At 52.8% G+C, this 14,759-nt stretch overlaps 1 protein-coding gene across 15 annotated transcripts in view; it reads left to right on the top strand.

Moving 5' to 3' along the window:
- FGFR2 (fibroblast growth factor receptor 2) overlaps nucleotides 1–14,759 on the top strand; it is a 100,119-nt gene that overhangs the window by 28,748 nt on the left and 56,612 nt on the right. For 9 of the 15 annotated variants that reach the window (XM_028512412.2, XM_036027404.1, XM_028512413.2 and 6 more), the window contains one exon: nucleotides 9,143–9,312. In XM_028512412.2, coding sequence (XP_028368213.1) covers nucleotides 9,143–9,312 — 170 coding nt within the window. Of the gene's footprint in view, nucleotides 1–4,944; nucleotides 5,023–9,142; nucleotides 9,313–14,759 lie in introns of all 15 variants that reach the window. The other 6 variants (XM_036027401.1, XM_036027406.1, XM_036027399.1 and 3 more) reach the window with 1 other exon arrangement.

Raw genomic sequence — 14,759 nt, 5'->3', positions numbered from 1 at the left:
TTTGTTGTTTAGATTTATATTCTATGTTTCCTCAAAAGGATTTCAGTCCATGAAATCAATTTAAACAAGGCCTAAGTAATAAAGACAACTAGTTATTAAACACAGGCCCAGGGTTTTTAAGGGGAAGGAGAGAACGCCGATCTCGTCAAACACCTGCCGTCACGTGTTTCTTCTTACGTGGGAACTGGACTTGTCCCTGAGTCTGCTAGGACCGAGCAGTGTGGTCAGGAAGGGAGACGTTTTGGTTTATATGGTCTTTCGCTTCTGGCAAGAGGAAGCGTGGGGCTCGGTTCCCTGGCACACGTCCCTGAGAACTTATGAGAAATGAAACTTCTCAGGCCCCACCCCAGGCCCACGGAGTTCGAAACCGTGGGGGTGAGCCTGATGCACCCTCAAGTGGGAGGACCCCTGGCTTTGGGGTTCACGTGCACGGATCTGCCTCAAACAGGAGTGCACTGTCCGAGCGGTTGCCCATAAAACGGTGGGTAATGAGGCGAGTGAGGGTGTTTTCCACTGTGATTTGTGCCTACCTTCTAGTGAGGCTGTTGTGTTTTAATAATAACGCCCTGGTGCATCAGAAGACATCACTCGCTTCTTATTAGGTCTTTGGCTCCGGCAGGGGAGGCAGTGAATGACCGTGGCAGTGAGGACCAGGTCCTGCTGTGGGCAGCCTCTCTGTGGGCTGCTGGCTCCGTTGGCAGCCCCCAGCACCCCAACAGGGTGGAGGGAAGAGCTATTCCTGTTTGATGGAGTGGGAATTCATAATCAGGGAGCAAGCAGCACAGCTGCGGTTCCTGGTGGGCCTGTCGCACGTCCCATCACAGCGCCCCTCGTTCAGTGCCCAGGGTGGCGACGGGGGTGCAGCGTGGAGGCTGGCACTGCTGTCTGCAGTGGGACCCACCCGTGGGCACCATGGCTGCTGACTGGGAGACGGCTGGTGCCGTCAGCTTGGTCATGTTGGCGTGCCTGGGAGCTGCGCCATCCTGCCGGCCCGTACCATGGCCGGGACCGGCACTAGACGGTCAATGATGCCCTGACACAATGCTTGGGAAGTGATAACGTGGGACAGCGAGGTAGTGGGGACACAACAAGCAGGCCGAGTGACCGGAACCCTGACTCATGAATCGGAAGGATGACCTGCCTCGGACCTGCAGCTCTGCGCCCTGACCTTGAGCCCCGACTGCCCAGTGCCCAGGCAGAAGGGCCCGGTAGCGGCATGCCCCAGTTCATGAATGCCAGCCCTCATCGGGTGACTCGCCATGCCCTCACCTTGCAACCGGGGTTCTTGGTAATTAGCTCTCGGATGACACAGGCCCTGCCCTGAAAGGGGTGCTGGGCGGTGATTAAGGGCCGGTGTTAGCTGTCCCCGGGAGATACTGCTGTCGGGAGCCGCCTCTGGATGGTGCCTGTGAAACATTAGACGTGATTTAAAGCGATGGCCGGCGTTCTTAGCTGGCTACTCGGCCTCTGCCATCTGTTCGCGTGATTAGGCTGGTCTGATTCACAGGTGCAGCCTGGGGCGGCTGAGATGAAGCAGCTGCGGCCCGTGGGGACAGAGGAATGCCAGGGCCAGGGTCATTGGCAAGGCGGGGAAGGGGATGTTGCCATTGCAACGATTTTTGCCACCTCCAATGTCAAATGCTTGACCCGATTAACAGGGAAAACTGTAGAAGCACCGCATTCTTGGCATTTCCAGCCACCTGGAAAATGCCTGTTGTCCGCTCGGATTCCTGGGGCGCCTTCTGATGGTCTGGGAACGCCACTGGGGCGTGTCTGAGAGTTCCTCCTCGGTGACGTTCAACAGACGGCGCGCCGGTGACCCCGTGCTGACAGTGACATCGCTGGGCTTTTCTGAAGATTTTTTTTTCCTCTTTCTGGGTGGGTCGATGTCAGGTCTGTATGTCAGGCTTGGAAATACCTTGTTGCTTATTCCCTCGGCTGGTATGCTCGATGATGGTTTAACTTATTTTGGTGGTTAAGTATCGAAAGGCAAGCCTGTCTGCCAGGTAGGGGTCTTCGCAGATTCTCTGCAGAGTACGTACAGAAAGTGTGGAGCAATGGGCACAATGGAGGCAGGATTGTTGACTGTTGGCCACGACGCTGGTGTCTGTTAACGCCAAGGCCTGACCTGGTTTCAGCAGGGGTGTTTGGCAATATATTCAGTTCAGTCAGACGAAACCCAGGCCCCCTATAGGCTCCTGTGGCAAGTGTCCTCATTCCCACAAGGAGATCCGGCCTCTCGGCTTGGGGGATCTGCCTCTTCACGTGCATCGTCACGTGGCGTTTCAGACCCGGCTCCCCAGTGGGCTGCCTCTGGCCGGCCAGGACCGGCCCCGGGTGGAGAATAAATACTTGGTGGAGCTACAGTCCTCACACACGTCTCATTGATCATTGATGAGGGGTCTCATTAAAAACGGCCGTCCGCTTTAAGCCAATAAGCTGGTCCACAGCAGTTTGCGGCCAGAATGGGCTGTGTTTTGAAATGGACTTGGAAGCCACCTCTTGCCGGGACCCCTTCTCGGAGACTTCGGCCCCCGTCAGCAGCATCCAGGCTCTGAAGTGTTCTGTAGTTGAAGCGTGTTTAATTTCGTCTTCTCTCGAGGTTTTCCACACTGTGGCCCCCAAGACCCGTTTTAACAAACGGCATCATCCATCACCGTCCTGCTGCTCTGGGGTCAGAAAGCCCCCCCCCCCCGCATGTGCTGATTTCATTGGTCTAACTTGCCCCACTCTCCTAAGCCCCCTTCTTCCATCCCAGGTGTGAGAGGTATACTCAGGCCATGTTTCAGCAGCTGACTAGCTGGTGACCTCACGTCTTACTGGCGCTGGACACTTCCCGGAGCAGAACAATCCCGCGATGTCATTAGAGGCCAGGCTGCCAGGAAGTGACGTCACCGCACGTGCCCCTTAGTGACACACAGCCCTTCTCGGGACATGAGGTTGCCGGTTCAAATCCCGTGCCGTTTCAGATTTCGAAATGCATCCTGGTGGCAGGCTTACAAGGTTCCGGTTCTACACGTTTAGCCAAGGAAAGCATAATTTACAAGAACAAGTCCTTGTTCTAGGTGTCTTCTTGGGTTATCTGGCAGGGAATACATTGACATGGATGTTCATGCGGTGGGAATGATCTTCATGGCCCCCAACTTGGGTGCAAGGGGTTTATGTTTCTGAAGAGCCTGAGACTTTGCTGATGGGACGATCGTGACTGACAGAAAGCTCAGGGGGGCCTCTCGGCCAGAGGGGGTTGGTGGCGCCGCAGCTGTACGGGGTTCCTGCCGCCGGAGCGGTTCTTTCTACCAAGCGGAGGCGGTTTCCCATTTTGGCGTCATGCCTGTCGAGACCTGTAGCCGATGCCCGTACCTGTGTGTGTCGGGGAGAAAGGCAGATTTGGTTGGAAGTAACGAGGGAAGATGGAGGTTCTTGGCCTTGGGGTTTCAAACTCCTTTCATCGATGAATCTGCCGATAATGGTTTCTAGTCACCTTTGCTCTACTTGGGATGTTCACCTGGTAGACGTTATTTCTAAGTTGGTAAAGGGTGGTTTCTTAGTTATGTTGAGGTGTCCAAGAATTAAAAACAAACACACAAAACCAAAGTGCACACAGTCTTCTTACAGTTCTTTTTTTTTTGGAATTCCTTCATGGAATGGGAAGCTCATCACAAATGGGGTTGGGTGTTTCAGCGGGAAGGCCAGGCGTGGGGTTGTGGCCGGGAGTCTTGAATGATTAGCTTTTCTTTCTCGGGGTAGGGGGGGGCCCTCCATCAGACAGCATCAACAGCAAGGGGAGGGCTTTCTTTTGAAGGCGGGTCCTGGAGACTCCCATGGGGCAACTGGTGTCCCAGGGGACTCAGGCACTGCACTTGCCCGGCTTGTTTTCGTGTTTTTCCTACCAAATGCTTCACCGGTCAGCAAGTTCGTTCTTTTAATGAGATTTCTCTGAGCACCTCCCCCTCACAATTACACCCTCACTCACGTCTCCATATTTTGTTAGATTTGTTTTCTCTTAATTTATGAAAACCCGAAAACAAATGAACTGTGGTCTGTTGTGAGGATGGAGGGAGGGGCGGGGGGCGGGGGCTCCCCGAGACAGCCCTCCACCCCGGGGTCAGAGCATTCAAATGTCCTGATTAGTGATATTTTTAAAGGCCCTAATTATAGACTTAAGACAGAGGCCTTAGTGGGGCTTTGGGGAGTTTGTGAGACTTAATCTAGGAGTTGAAACAGGCTGTGTTGTTTTTTTTTTTTTTACTTTTTTTATTTTTGCATCAATAAAAATACAGTTGGCAGTCATCAGCGCCCACGGCTCACGTAAATCTTGAACTTTTGACTTAATTACCATGGGAGAGTTCAGAGGGCAGCCCGGAGCGGCGGGAAGAGCACTGCTCAGGGAGCTGGAGACTTGGTGTAGCCTCCGCCCGGCCCCTGGCCGCGTGACCTTGATCAAATCACTTAACCTTTTAGGTGACATTGATCCCATCAGCCGTTGGGCCAGATGGTCACTGAGGTCGCTTTTGGTACAGTGGTAATATGATTCCATGTTTTCCTTTAAACTGCTGGGCCGGGTTCTCTCTTTCTGATTTCAGAGAGAGAGAGAGAGAGAGGGAGACCATAAACTTCGGAGGTCAGCATTCAGACGTGTAGGGGATTTTGTAGGGGCGGGCGCAGCGGCCTACGTGTTCCCATTAAGTTTAAATTGCAGGGTCAGAATAAATCCTCTCCTCCTGCCCTTTTGTTGACAGAATCAATATCTGCCCAGAACAGAGATACCTGGAAAGAGCATTAGAACTGGGAGGGACCTTATCAAAACATTTGGTTCAGCTGCCTCGTTTTATAGCCAAAGCTTTTGACAGTTGCCCATCTGGCCCATCCAGCCACCCATCCACCCGCCCGCCCATCCCCCCCGATAGGCCACAGGCTACAGTCCACTCCAGTTGTGCCTCCCAGGTGCTCTCCCCTTGTTGGCCAGCAGACACCGGAAGGAGTATTTCTCAGAGTGGAAACGGCCTGGTGATGCAAACTTACGTAAGTCACGGAGGCGGCCCCTCGAAGAAGGGGCGGTGCTGGCGAAGAAAGTCTGTGTCGAGGGAGCTCTGCGTGAAGAAGTCCCTGCTGGGTTATGCATGCGTCTCCCGTTCAACCAGCCGCGTCTTGGGGACACCTCTGCTGGGTTGGAGTCGGGCCCTTCACTCTGACGGGTACACCCACCGGGACAGTTTCGGTTCAGGAGAGGAGCGTGGCTCGGTGTACTCCACCCCGAGGACTAGATTTATTTATTTATTTTGGCGGGTTCTGTTCCTTTAACCTCCTCATTAGCATATGGTGACTAAGAGCATCATCATTCTTTTGCTACATGCTCCATCCAAAGAGCCGAGAAGGCCAGAGCAGAGGGGGCCGTACCTATCTTCTGGGTACAGTTCGTCCTCCTGCCACGGGAGGGTGACCTCACGCTCCCCCTCTGTGAATTGGCTTTACCCCTCAGCTCCTGTCTCCCTGAGGTTACGCCAGGGAAGGGTACCAAGTGGGTGCCATACCTTTCTTTCAAGCAACATGATGTGGCGTTGGCTCGCAGGTTCTTTTTAAATAAAGTGGCTGAGTATACATCTGTACCAAGCACCTCCCGTGTGCCAAGGTGATCTCCACCTTTGTAGGTGGTTGATTTACACGCATTCCTTCTCCAGATCACAGTTATGGATGCTGATCCCCAGCCTCAGTATGACAGGGGCCTGCCTCCCCAGGAAGCCTGGTCCTCGTTTCTCACCTACTGCCTTGTGTTTTGGGGGAGCCCTGTCATTGCCACGCGTCTAGGCTGCTGAAATAGCAGGAACTATTGAAGATGGCGAGTTTGCAGAGGACAGGAGGCCGCTGATGAAGGAAACACAAGCACAGAATTCCTACAGTGTAATTATTTTTCTACACCTTGCAGGTTCTTCAAGCTTCCCGTAACACTGGTTCATCTCAGGAAGAGCCGTTGTAAAATAATAAAATCATTCCTCCCCTTCAGCGTCGTGCCCATTAAAAAAATCCATGAGCTCCACCTCTCAGAGGCAGGCCCTAGTCAAAAAAGAGCATCATGCCTGTGTGACGTCAGCACTCGCCCAAGGCAGGGTGGGGCCTCACTGTCACACTGGGAACCTCAACAACGTGGCAGCGTGGCTTGACAGCCCTTTCTGTTTAGTCACAACTTATGGGAATGGAGGGAGAATTAGAGGGAGAGAAACATCCATGTGTGGTTGCCTTTTGTGTGCCCCCTACCAGGGACCTGGCCCGCAACCCAGGTGTGTGCCCTGACTGGGATTTGAACCAGCGGCCCTTTGATTTGCAGGCCCATGCTCAGTCCATTGAGCTACACCAGTCAGGGCTAAATTCAGGTTTTGAGTGACAGCCCTGTAGGTGATCTGTCTCTACGTTCTTGACTAGACGAGGGCCCCGCCCACCCTGGACCTCGGAGACAGTAGCCCGGCAGCTGGGTGCCCAGACCACCTGCTGCACGGCTGTGTGATCCGCTTTGCACGAGCAGATCTTATAGGTGTGGTGGTGATGATTGAAATTTCACCCCAGCGAAGTGGCCACCTGCCAGAGATTCCAGCAAAATCCTTTCGCCCTCGCCCTGAAGTCCTTCCTCAGGTGCCAAGCCAGAGGTGCTGGCTGCCAGGTCTGCGTGGGCCCGTGGCATCTGGGTGATCCTGTGCGTGGGTTGCGGCCTCACACTGTCGGCACGGCGCAGCCCAGTGGCAGAGCCACGGAGCACCGTTCCCAGAGCCTGCAGCTACCTCCCACTTTTTGACACTTTAGGGAACATCAGAATCCCGCCTAATGGCCTGTAAGCACACACCTGTTGATTTCCTTTACGTAAGACAGACAAGACGTTCCACAAGATCCGCTATAACCAACCAATCCTCTCTGGAAGCACCGCTACGTTAACATTTAGCTGATTCGTGTGAATAGGCTTTTGTGTTTACTTAAACAAATGACATGTGTGCAGACACCCGAGGGACGCTTTTTCGTCTAGGCCAGATTTGTAACTGTCTTTGTGTGGCGACAAAGCGCATTATTTATTCTGTGCTCTTAATGGTTTCTTTTTCGTGGCTGTGGCTGTGGACGGATTTTCCTAAGCAGAACCTCGTAACCTTAAAGGTGGCTGGCATTGTTTCGGTCTGTGCCGGGCCCTGGGTGTCTTGTGCTGCGGAGGAATCGTGTACACCCCGGGGAGCCCTGCAGAAGAATACACTGTGTTTCTGGGCCGTCGCCTTCCGAAGCCAGAGGGCTACCAAGTTGCCAAGGTGCCTGGGTTCGAGGAACGAGTGCAGCCCCCTGCCTTTTCCCTCGGCCCGCCTCGCCCCCTCCCTCCCCGAGGCCTTTCTCCCTCTGGTGTTTGTGGGTGACCCGTTCTGCGTCACGTTGCTCTGTCTCGGGTCACGTGGACACCGCCGCTAGTGGAGGGAAAGGGTGTACAGCGTGCCCTTGTGAAGAGACCCCAGCGCTGCCCTCTATGGCAGGTTCAAGGGCAGGGGTGAGGCAGGTGGGAGTAGTGGGTGGAATTGTGGGTGCAGTTACTCCAGCTCCTGATTCTACTGCTGAAGCCTGACCATTGAGGGAAGGGGATCGTTAACCCCAGGAGCGAGCAGCGCCACCCACAGGACAGAGCGGGAGCCGTCTAAATGCACATCAGGGACGACGCTCCTGCCCGGGCCAGCTTTCTTGCATCTGGTTTGTGGGCAGTGTGTGTGCTGTTGCTCCGTCTAATCATCGTCATCCGAAATAAGCCGTTCTGAGTCTGCCTTCTAGAAGGCCAGTGCTCTGGAATGTTCTAGAATGTCCAGGGCCTCATTAAAGGATGCTTTTAGGGGGCTACTGGGATTTTTGGTTCCCTGCTTCCTAAGGCAGAGACATACACGTGAGAAGTTGAATGCTGTGTGAGATTTCAGTGGGAGTTCTGGGCAGGCGTACAGGCGGCTGCGTGCCTTTGGCTGGGGCTGGCCGGTGCAGGGTGTGGGTTCCAAGCCCGGGGAGCCCCTGGCTCTCGCCAGCAGTGGGCGGGCTGGAGTGGGGGCAGAGACCGTGGGCTCTGGGGTCGGACTGTCTGGGCTCAGTTCCTGGCTGCATCTCTTCCTCCCTTTGTCACGTTGGGCAGATTAATTAAAATGTCTCTGTGCCTCAGTTTCCCTGTCTGCAGACAGGGATCGCAGTAATGTCTGTCTCGTCAGACTGTTGTCAGGATGAATGTGTTACACGTGTAAGAGCTTTTAGGGCTCTGTTTGTCAAATGAAGGACATTCAGTCAGTAGTGGTCATTAGCTGGTGTTGCAGGTATGGGTAATTTACAGCAGTATTTCAGGTGGATGTTGTGGCTCTCCTGTAGACAAACTGTCCTTCATTAGATGAATTAAAAAACTTCCCTCCTTTCTGGAGTTTAAAAGTCACTCATACCTGTGACTTTGGGGCTGTTTAGAGGGTACAACTTAAACTTTTATCTGTAGCCGCCTATTAATTCTATCTGCCTAGACATGGTGGTAGAATTATGGCATTCACCATCACCACTGGAGAGGAAAAAAACACATTTTTGCGTATAGAAAGTTAAAATATATTTGGTTATTGGCTATCATAAAAAAAAACACCAGGGAAGGGACAGTGCCTTGGAGAATTCTGTCTGTCCAGGATGGTGTTTGTTGCACTGTTGACGAACCTGGAAAGTGCAGCTCCCACGGATACACTGGCGTGGGTTTCGAGCACAGCTTGTTTTGACTAGTGTGTATGTGCGATCATTTCCTGGGTGTGGCCATCTAAAATGTTACATTTCGGGAGGACTCAGCTGTTGTATGTGTTGTCACGGAGTCTATAAAGTAACCTTTTAAAACATGATTCAATCCACGTTTAAATTCTGGCACTAAGAGCAAGGAGAGAAGGTACCTCAGCTACTTTTTCCCGCCCCCATTAATAACCCTAAACTAGCAAGTGGTCCATGTCCAGGCGCCTCCAGCCGGATCCGATGTCAGAAAATTTTTCCCGACGTAAATCTTACCCCCAGGGTTGGAAAACATCGGATCGTTTGCATACAGAATAAAATGATCGCGCGTATGAGGAGCTGAGCGGTGGGGCCTGGAGTTCTCTGTCCAACAACCTCGTGATGTTGTTTCCCCAAACAGGAGCTCCGTACTGGACCAACACGGATAAGATGGAAAAGCGGCTTCACGCCGTGCCGGCGGCCAACACAGTCAAGTTTCGCTGTCCAGCCGGGGGGCACCCGACACCCACGATGCGGTGGCTGAAAAACGGCAAGGACTTCAAACAGGAGCATCGCATTGGAGGTTACAAGGTAGAAGAGTGACGCTTTCAAAATAGTCTTTGTCTTACGCGTTGTTATCTGTTCATTTTGCAAGTCCCCAGAAGTTCGCCGGGGACTAGAAGGAACTACAAACAACCCAGTGATGGTCGTAATCGGTCATTTCCATGTTTGCTACTTTTAAAAAAAAGCTAGCCTGGGCCGGCGGGTAATTCTCGAGTACAATCCCCATTTGCATTGTTCTTTCCAGGAGGCGCGTTTGAGAACAGAGGGGTCGAAAGTTGAGAGTCTGTTTTCTATATGCTTTATGGTCTATAAAACTAAAACTGCAGCAGAATGTGAGGAGCGTAAGTGTGGTTGCCGCGTAAGTTCGGGCAGGATTGCAGGAGCCGCGGAGGGGCCTGCCTTGGCGGCTGGAGAGGGAACTGCGACGCGTGAAGAGGGCAGCCGCAGAGACGACGGAAGCAGCCTCCCTTCCCTGTCTCCCGCCCTCACGGGTGCTCAGCAGCCCGTTAGGGACCGCGGTGAACTGTAGTCTCACCGCTCGCTCATTGGGGGGTGGGATCGGACAGCCGGCTCCTTGGCGATGCCTGTGGATGCCGTTCAGGCCTCGGCTCACCCGTTCAGCAGGTGCTGACTGAGCACCCGCTGTGGCAGGCGCCGTCCCAGGCTCGGCGTCCAGCACAGGTCCAGCTCGGAGGGACTCCTGTCCAGCTCGGAGGGACTCCTGTCCAACGGGGAAGGCAGGCAAGAAAGCTGACGGTCAGGGCACTGATGGGGGTAGAGTCAGAGGCGCGAGCTGCCCTGTGGACGTGCAGGGAGAGGTGATGTTGGCTCTTTGGGACGCTCAGAGAAAGGGAAGGATTCCGGGCTGAGACTGGAGGAAGGGTGTCTCAGACGGAGAGAGGCGGAGCTGCCAAGTTGTTTAGTACAGAGTGGAAGAATTTGAAGAATTTGTCCCTAGCGGGTGTGGCTCGGTGGGTGGGCGTTGTCATGCAAAGCTGAAGGTCACCGGTTTGATTCCTGGTCAGGGCACGGGTTTGGGTTGCGGGTTCCGTCCCTGGTTGGGGCATGTAAGAGAGGCAGCCGATGGATGGTTTTGTCTCAGATCGATGTTTCTCTCCCTCTCTTCCCCTCTCTTTAAAAAGAGAGAGAGAAAAAAGAATTTATTACACAAAGAAGACTTCAGGAACCTTATTATGAAATTCTTGGGTGCATTTGGAGCATGAATGCACGTATTAGTTACCTGTTGCTGGGTAACAAATCACCCCAAGAGGTGGCGGCTTTAAAGAGCCGTGTTTATTATCACACGCTTCTGCCGCCAGGAGCGCAGGGGCGTCTTACTGGGCCTTCACATTGAGGCCTCTCACGGACTGGAATCAAGGTTTCCGTGCAGGCTGGGTTCTCCTCTGTGGGATCCCGTGGGGTGGGGAGGATCTGCTTCCAGACTCACCCATGTGGTTGCTGCCAGGACCACACTCCCTTGCAGGTTGTTGGGTGCAGGAGCCCTCAGCTCCTCACTGGCCGCCCCCCGGCCCTTGCCACGGGGCCTCTCCATGGCAGCTGGCTTCCCAGGGGTGAGCAGGCAGGAAGAGCCGGGGAGAGAGCGTGCGGGAGACAGCAGCGCCCGCCTTCTGGGACCTAGGCAGGGGAGCGCCTCCCGCCACTTCGCTGCTTGCTACTGTGAAGCAAGTCGCTAGGCAAGGAAATGTCCCCAGGGTATGACTATCAGGAGCCACGGGAATCCCAGGGGGAGTCATCTGAGAAACCTGCACAGTGGGTACGATAGAGGACGCTTCCACCCAGACCACAGGCCCTGCAGAGCCAGACAGGAGAGAGCTCCCAGTGGCAGCGGGAGACCCGGAAGGGTTTTCTTGGCGCTCCTCTCACCTGCATTTAACTCCGCCAAAATCACCTTCGACGGCACCTGAGCCCCTGCCCACCACAGCTGTGGTTAAACGGGCTTCTCTCCACCCAGAGTGCCCTGCAGCCCTCTGCTGAAATACCACACGTGGTTACTCACCTTTAAAGAATTGTTCTCTTCTGCAAAAATGTTTGGCTTTTGTTTTAGCATTGAAAAATCGCTGTCTGGAAGCCAGCATCCAGGAGTTGGTAGGGAAAGCCTAAGAGCAAGTTTCTAAGAGCACGTGTCGGGGAGTTTCGGTGTGGCACCTGCTGGGGGGGGCAGGTGGTGCCCTGACCCTGGGAAAGGGGACATACCTCAGCTGCCTGCCACGACTCCTGCCCAGAGGAAGAAGCAGGAGGGTGATGTGTCGCCTTGTTCTGAGTTCAGTCCTCAGACCAGGTGCAGTGAGATTGGAAGGCTGGCTTTTTTTTTTTTTTTCTGCCCCGAAGAAAGAATAGACAAAGATTTCATTCGGTGATGCTGGTTGTAGAGGAAGAGCTACGCTGTCAGACGTCGTGGTTTCTGGGCTTGTTCTGACCACCAGATGCTCTCTGGCAGCGTAACAGAGGCAGTTCCCGCGATTTATTAATAAATACGTCTTAAGGAGAAGAATGATGGTCAAAATCCCAGTGGTCAACGTATTCCCTCCCTTGGAAATAAGTACCAAGGGCTGATGATCAGCCTCTGGAAACTCCGGGTCTCAGACAGGACCAACCTCATGATTACGGGGAAGGAGCCTTCTGCAGCTCCGAATCGAATCAGTGATTGGGAAGGTGCGGGGAGGCTGCGGGTGCCTGATGAGAGCACGCTGCTTGATTTTGAACAGGTGCAGGCAGCTCGGTTTTAATTACCGATGACAACGTTCGCTGAATGAAGGGCACCCCTGCTCTAAAAGTAAAATGAGGAGCCGTCAGCAGAATACTTGTAGCACGTCTTCGTGGAGGCACAGATGACCCAAGTGTTCTGGTTGCCTCCTGTTGGAGCCATTTTTGGAGTTGACAGGCAGGTGGCATTTGAGTGCGTGGGAACAAACATCATTGAGCCCAGAGGCCTCTGGGACTTGAAAGGGCAGGACGGAGATCTGTCATCTCCTGGGAGTATGTAGTCACCGGAAGTTTAAGCCGCACGAACAGTCTGTCAGACCCACCCCAGACCCCCAGTCCGTGAGGTCGTGGGAGGCCAGAGAGACCGACACCCACCCACCCACAGGCTCAGGCCTGTGCTGCCTGGCTCCCGGGGCCCCTTCCTCCAGGTGTGTGCACTGAGCAGAGGCGGGAGCAGGGCCTCCGACGGGCAGTTTCCCCTCGGGTGTTTCCGTATGAGCGCCATAAACTTTTCCTCCTACCTAAACTTTTAAAGAACCGTGCTTCTGCACCTTTAAACTGAGGGCGTTCTGTTTTGGACAGTTTGTAGTTTCCATTGCTCGGCACGCCCCCCAAAGTCAGAAGACCCCGTGGACACGCAGGGGTCTGATGTGTCCCCATACCTCTCACTTGTGACTGCCGCCCGCTGCCGCTGCAGTTAATGAAGGAGCAAGGTGTCAAGTTTTCCAAGATGTGTTTTTCCAGAAAGCCAGACCTGAGAGTTTCTGCAAACAAGTGTGTGTTATTTCTGTGATATATTTTTTTTTTCTTCCTACATCTCATCCCATAAACCACAGCGGTGCTCTGGCAGCCCAGCTGCCTGCCTCGTTCTTTCTACCTGTTTATGCACTGGGCGCCTTGGCCCTCATCCATCGCCTTTCAGCTTGTTTTGAAATGGTACGCGAACGTGGCCAATGAAGGCAGAAGGGAATGGGAAAAAAAGCACACACACACACACACACACACACACACAATCAGAGGGAATTATGGAATGGGACAGAAAGCTCATTTTATTTAATTAAAATGACCGATAGAGCCATTTGGGATTCTGCAGTTCAGTCCTGCTCATCAAAGAACTCACGCTGTGCTGTCCTTAGGCGATTAAGAGTGGAATTATTGTTTTTCTTAGCATGTGGGCACAGGCTGGTTGGACGTTACTCCTTTTGTAGCATGATAGAGCTCGACTCGAAGCAGAACGGTGCCTCCCTGGTCGGACTAGTGCCTGAGCCCCACAGGGCGCCCGGCCACCGGCCTCGGTGACTATGTTTCTGGTCACCTGCCCTTAAAGTGACTGGATTGGCTCGATCATCTTGAACCCCTGATTCCTTCCGGCTCTCAGACTGATTTCGTATTGAGTTGGTCAGAAAGTGCATTTAGTTTTTTTCCATACAATAAAAGACATTTTTCATTTTCACCAAGAACTTCGTTGATGTGGGTATTTTGACTATGGCGGCTGTCGCTATGTTGCTATTGGCTTCCAGTGCGTGGAGGCCAGGGGTGCTGCTAACCATCTTCCCATGCACCAGACGGCCCCACAGCAGAGAGTATTTGGTTGAAATGACAATAGCACCAAGAAAGTCTGCAACCCCTTCTGACACATTCGATCAACCACAGCACCTTCTCCATACACGGCACAAATCTTTTTTTGCATTTCAGTTGTGTTTTTACCTTTCTTGAAATAATGAAGCACAGTACTCCAAAAATATTGCATATCTTCTTCCGTCTTTGATGTTAAAATGGCTGCTCCCCCAAATCACCCATTTTGATACGCCACCAGTTTTTTTTAAATGCATGCTCATAAGAACAGCTGTCACAATGCAATCTAACAAAATTGTTTTGAATGAAATTAAAGACAACTAAGCACTGCCAGAGCCATAGTATGGGAAAAAAAAACTAAGCTTATTTTTTTGGCCAACCCCATATCATGACCATGATATGGTGCAGCATTGACCATTTTTCATCCTAAACGGCAGCACAGATTTTTTTTTAAAATAAAGAGGTTACCTTTATCGTTAGATATTTCCTGGGACTCTGAACAGTTATTACAATTTAATGCAGAAAAGCAAGGGGATGACTGAGATAACTAATAGACCACCTCAGTTCCCAGCTCCTTCTCAGCTAATGACTTACACCCAGAAGGGAAGAGTATTCTCGGAAACTGCCTTTCACGCCATTACTCAGCCCATGAGAACCCAGAGGGACGCCGGGGCAGATCTCTCCCTGGAACTGGTGCTGGAGCCCATCGCTTTGGGCACCCGGGGGTTCCCACAGAGCCCCTCGGCAGAGCAGAGGGAGACCCTCCCGAGGGAGCCCCTCGGGAGACCATTATTTTCCAGGTCTATTGCAGATCTGAGAAAAGACAACTTAAAAAACTACTTGCTTATACTCAAAACTGAACTGGTTGCTTTGGTGAGTAGGTTCATTAGGTTTACATTGTCTAGGTTATTTAAATAGCATTTTAAAGGTTTAAAAAAGATTTTATTTATTGTTAGGCAGAAGGGAAGGGAGGGAGAAAGAGAGGGAGAGAAACATCAGTGTGTGGTTGTCTCTTGTGCACCCCTCAGCAGGACCTGGCCTGCCACCTAGGCATGTGCCCTGACTGGGAATTGAACCACTGACTCTTTGGGTCACATGCCGGTGCTCAATCCACTGAGCTACGCCAGCCAGGGCTCATCTTTAAGAAAGACTTTTGATTCGATGTTATGCTTAAC

This window comes from Phyllostomus discolor, chromosome 5, assembly GCF_004126475.2.
Source record: "Phyllostomus discolor isolate MPI-MPIP mPhyDis1 chromosome 5, mPhyDis1.pri.v3, whole genome shotgun sequence".
NCBI classification, from domain to species: Eukaryota; Metazoa; Chordata; class Mammalia; order Chiroptera; family Phyllostomidae; genus Phyllostomus; species Phyllostomus discolor.
This window is presented reverse-complemented; position numbering and strand designations above follow the sequence as displayed.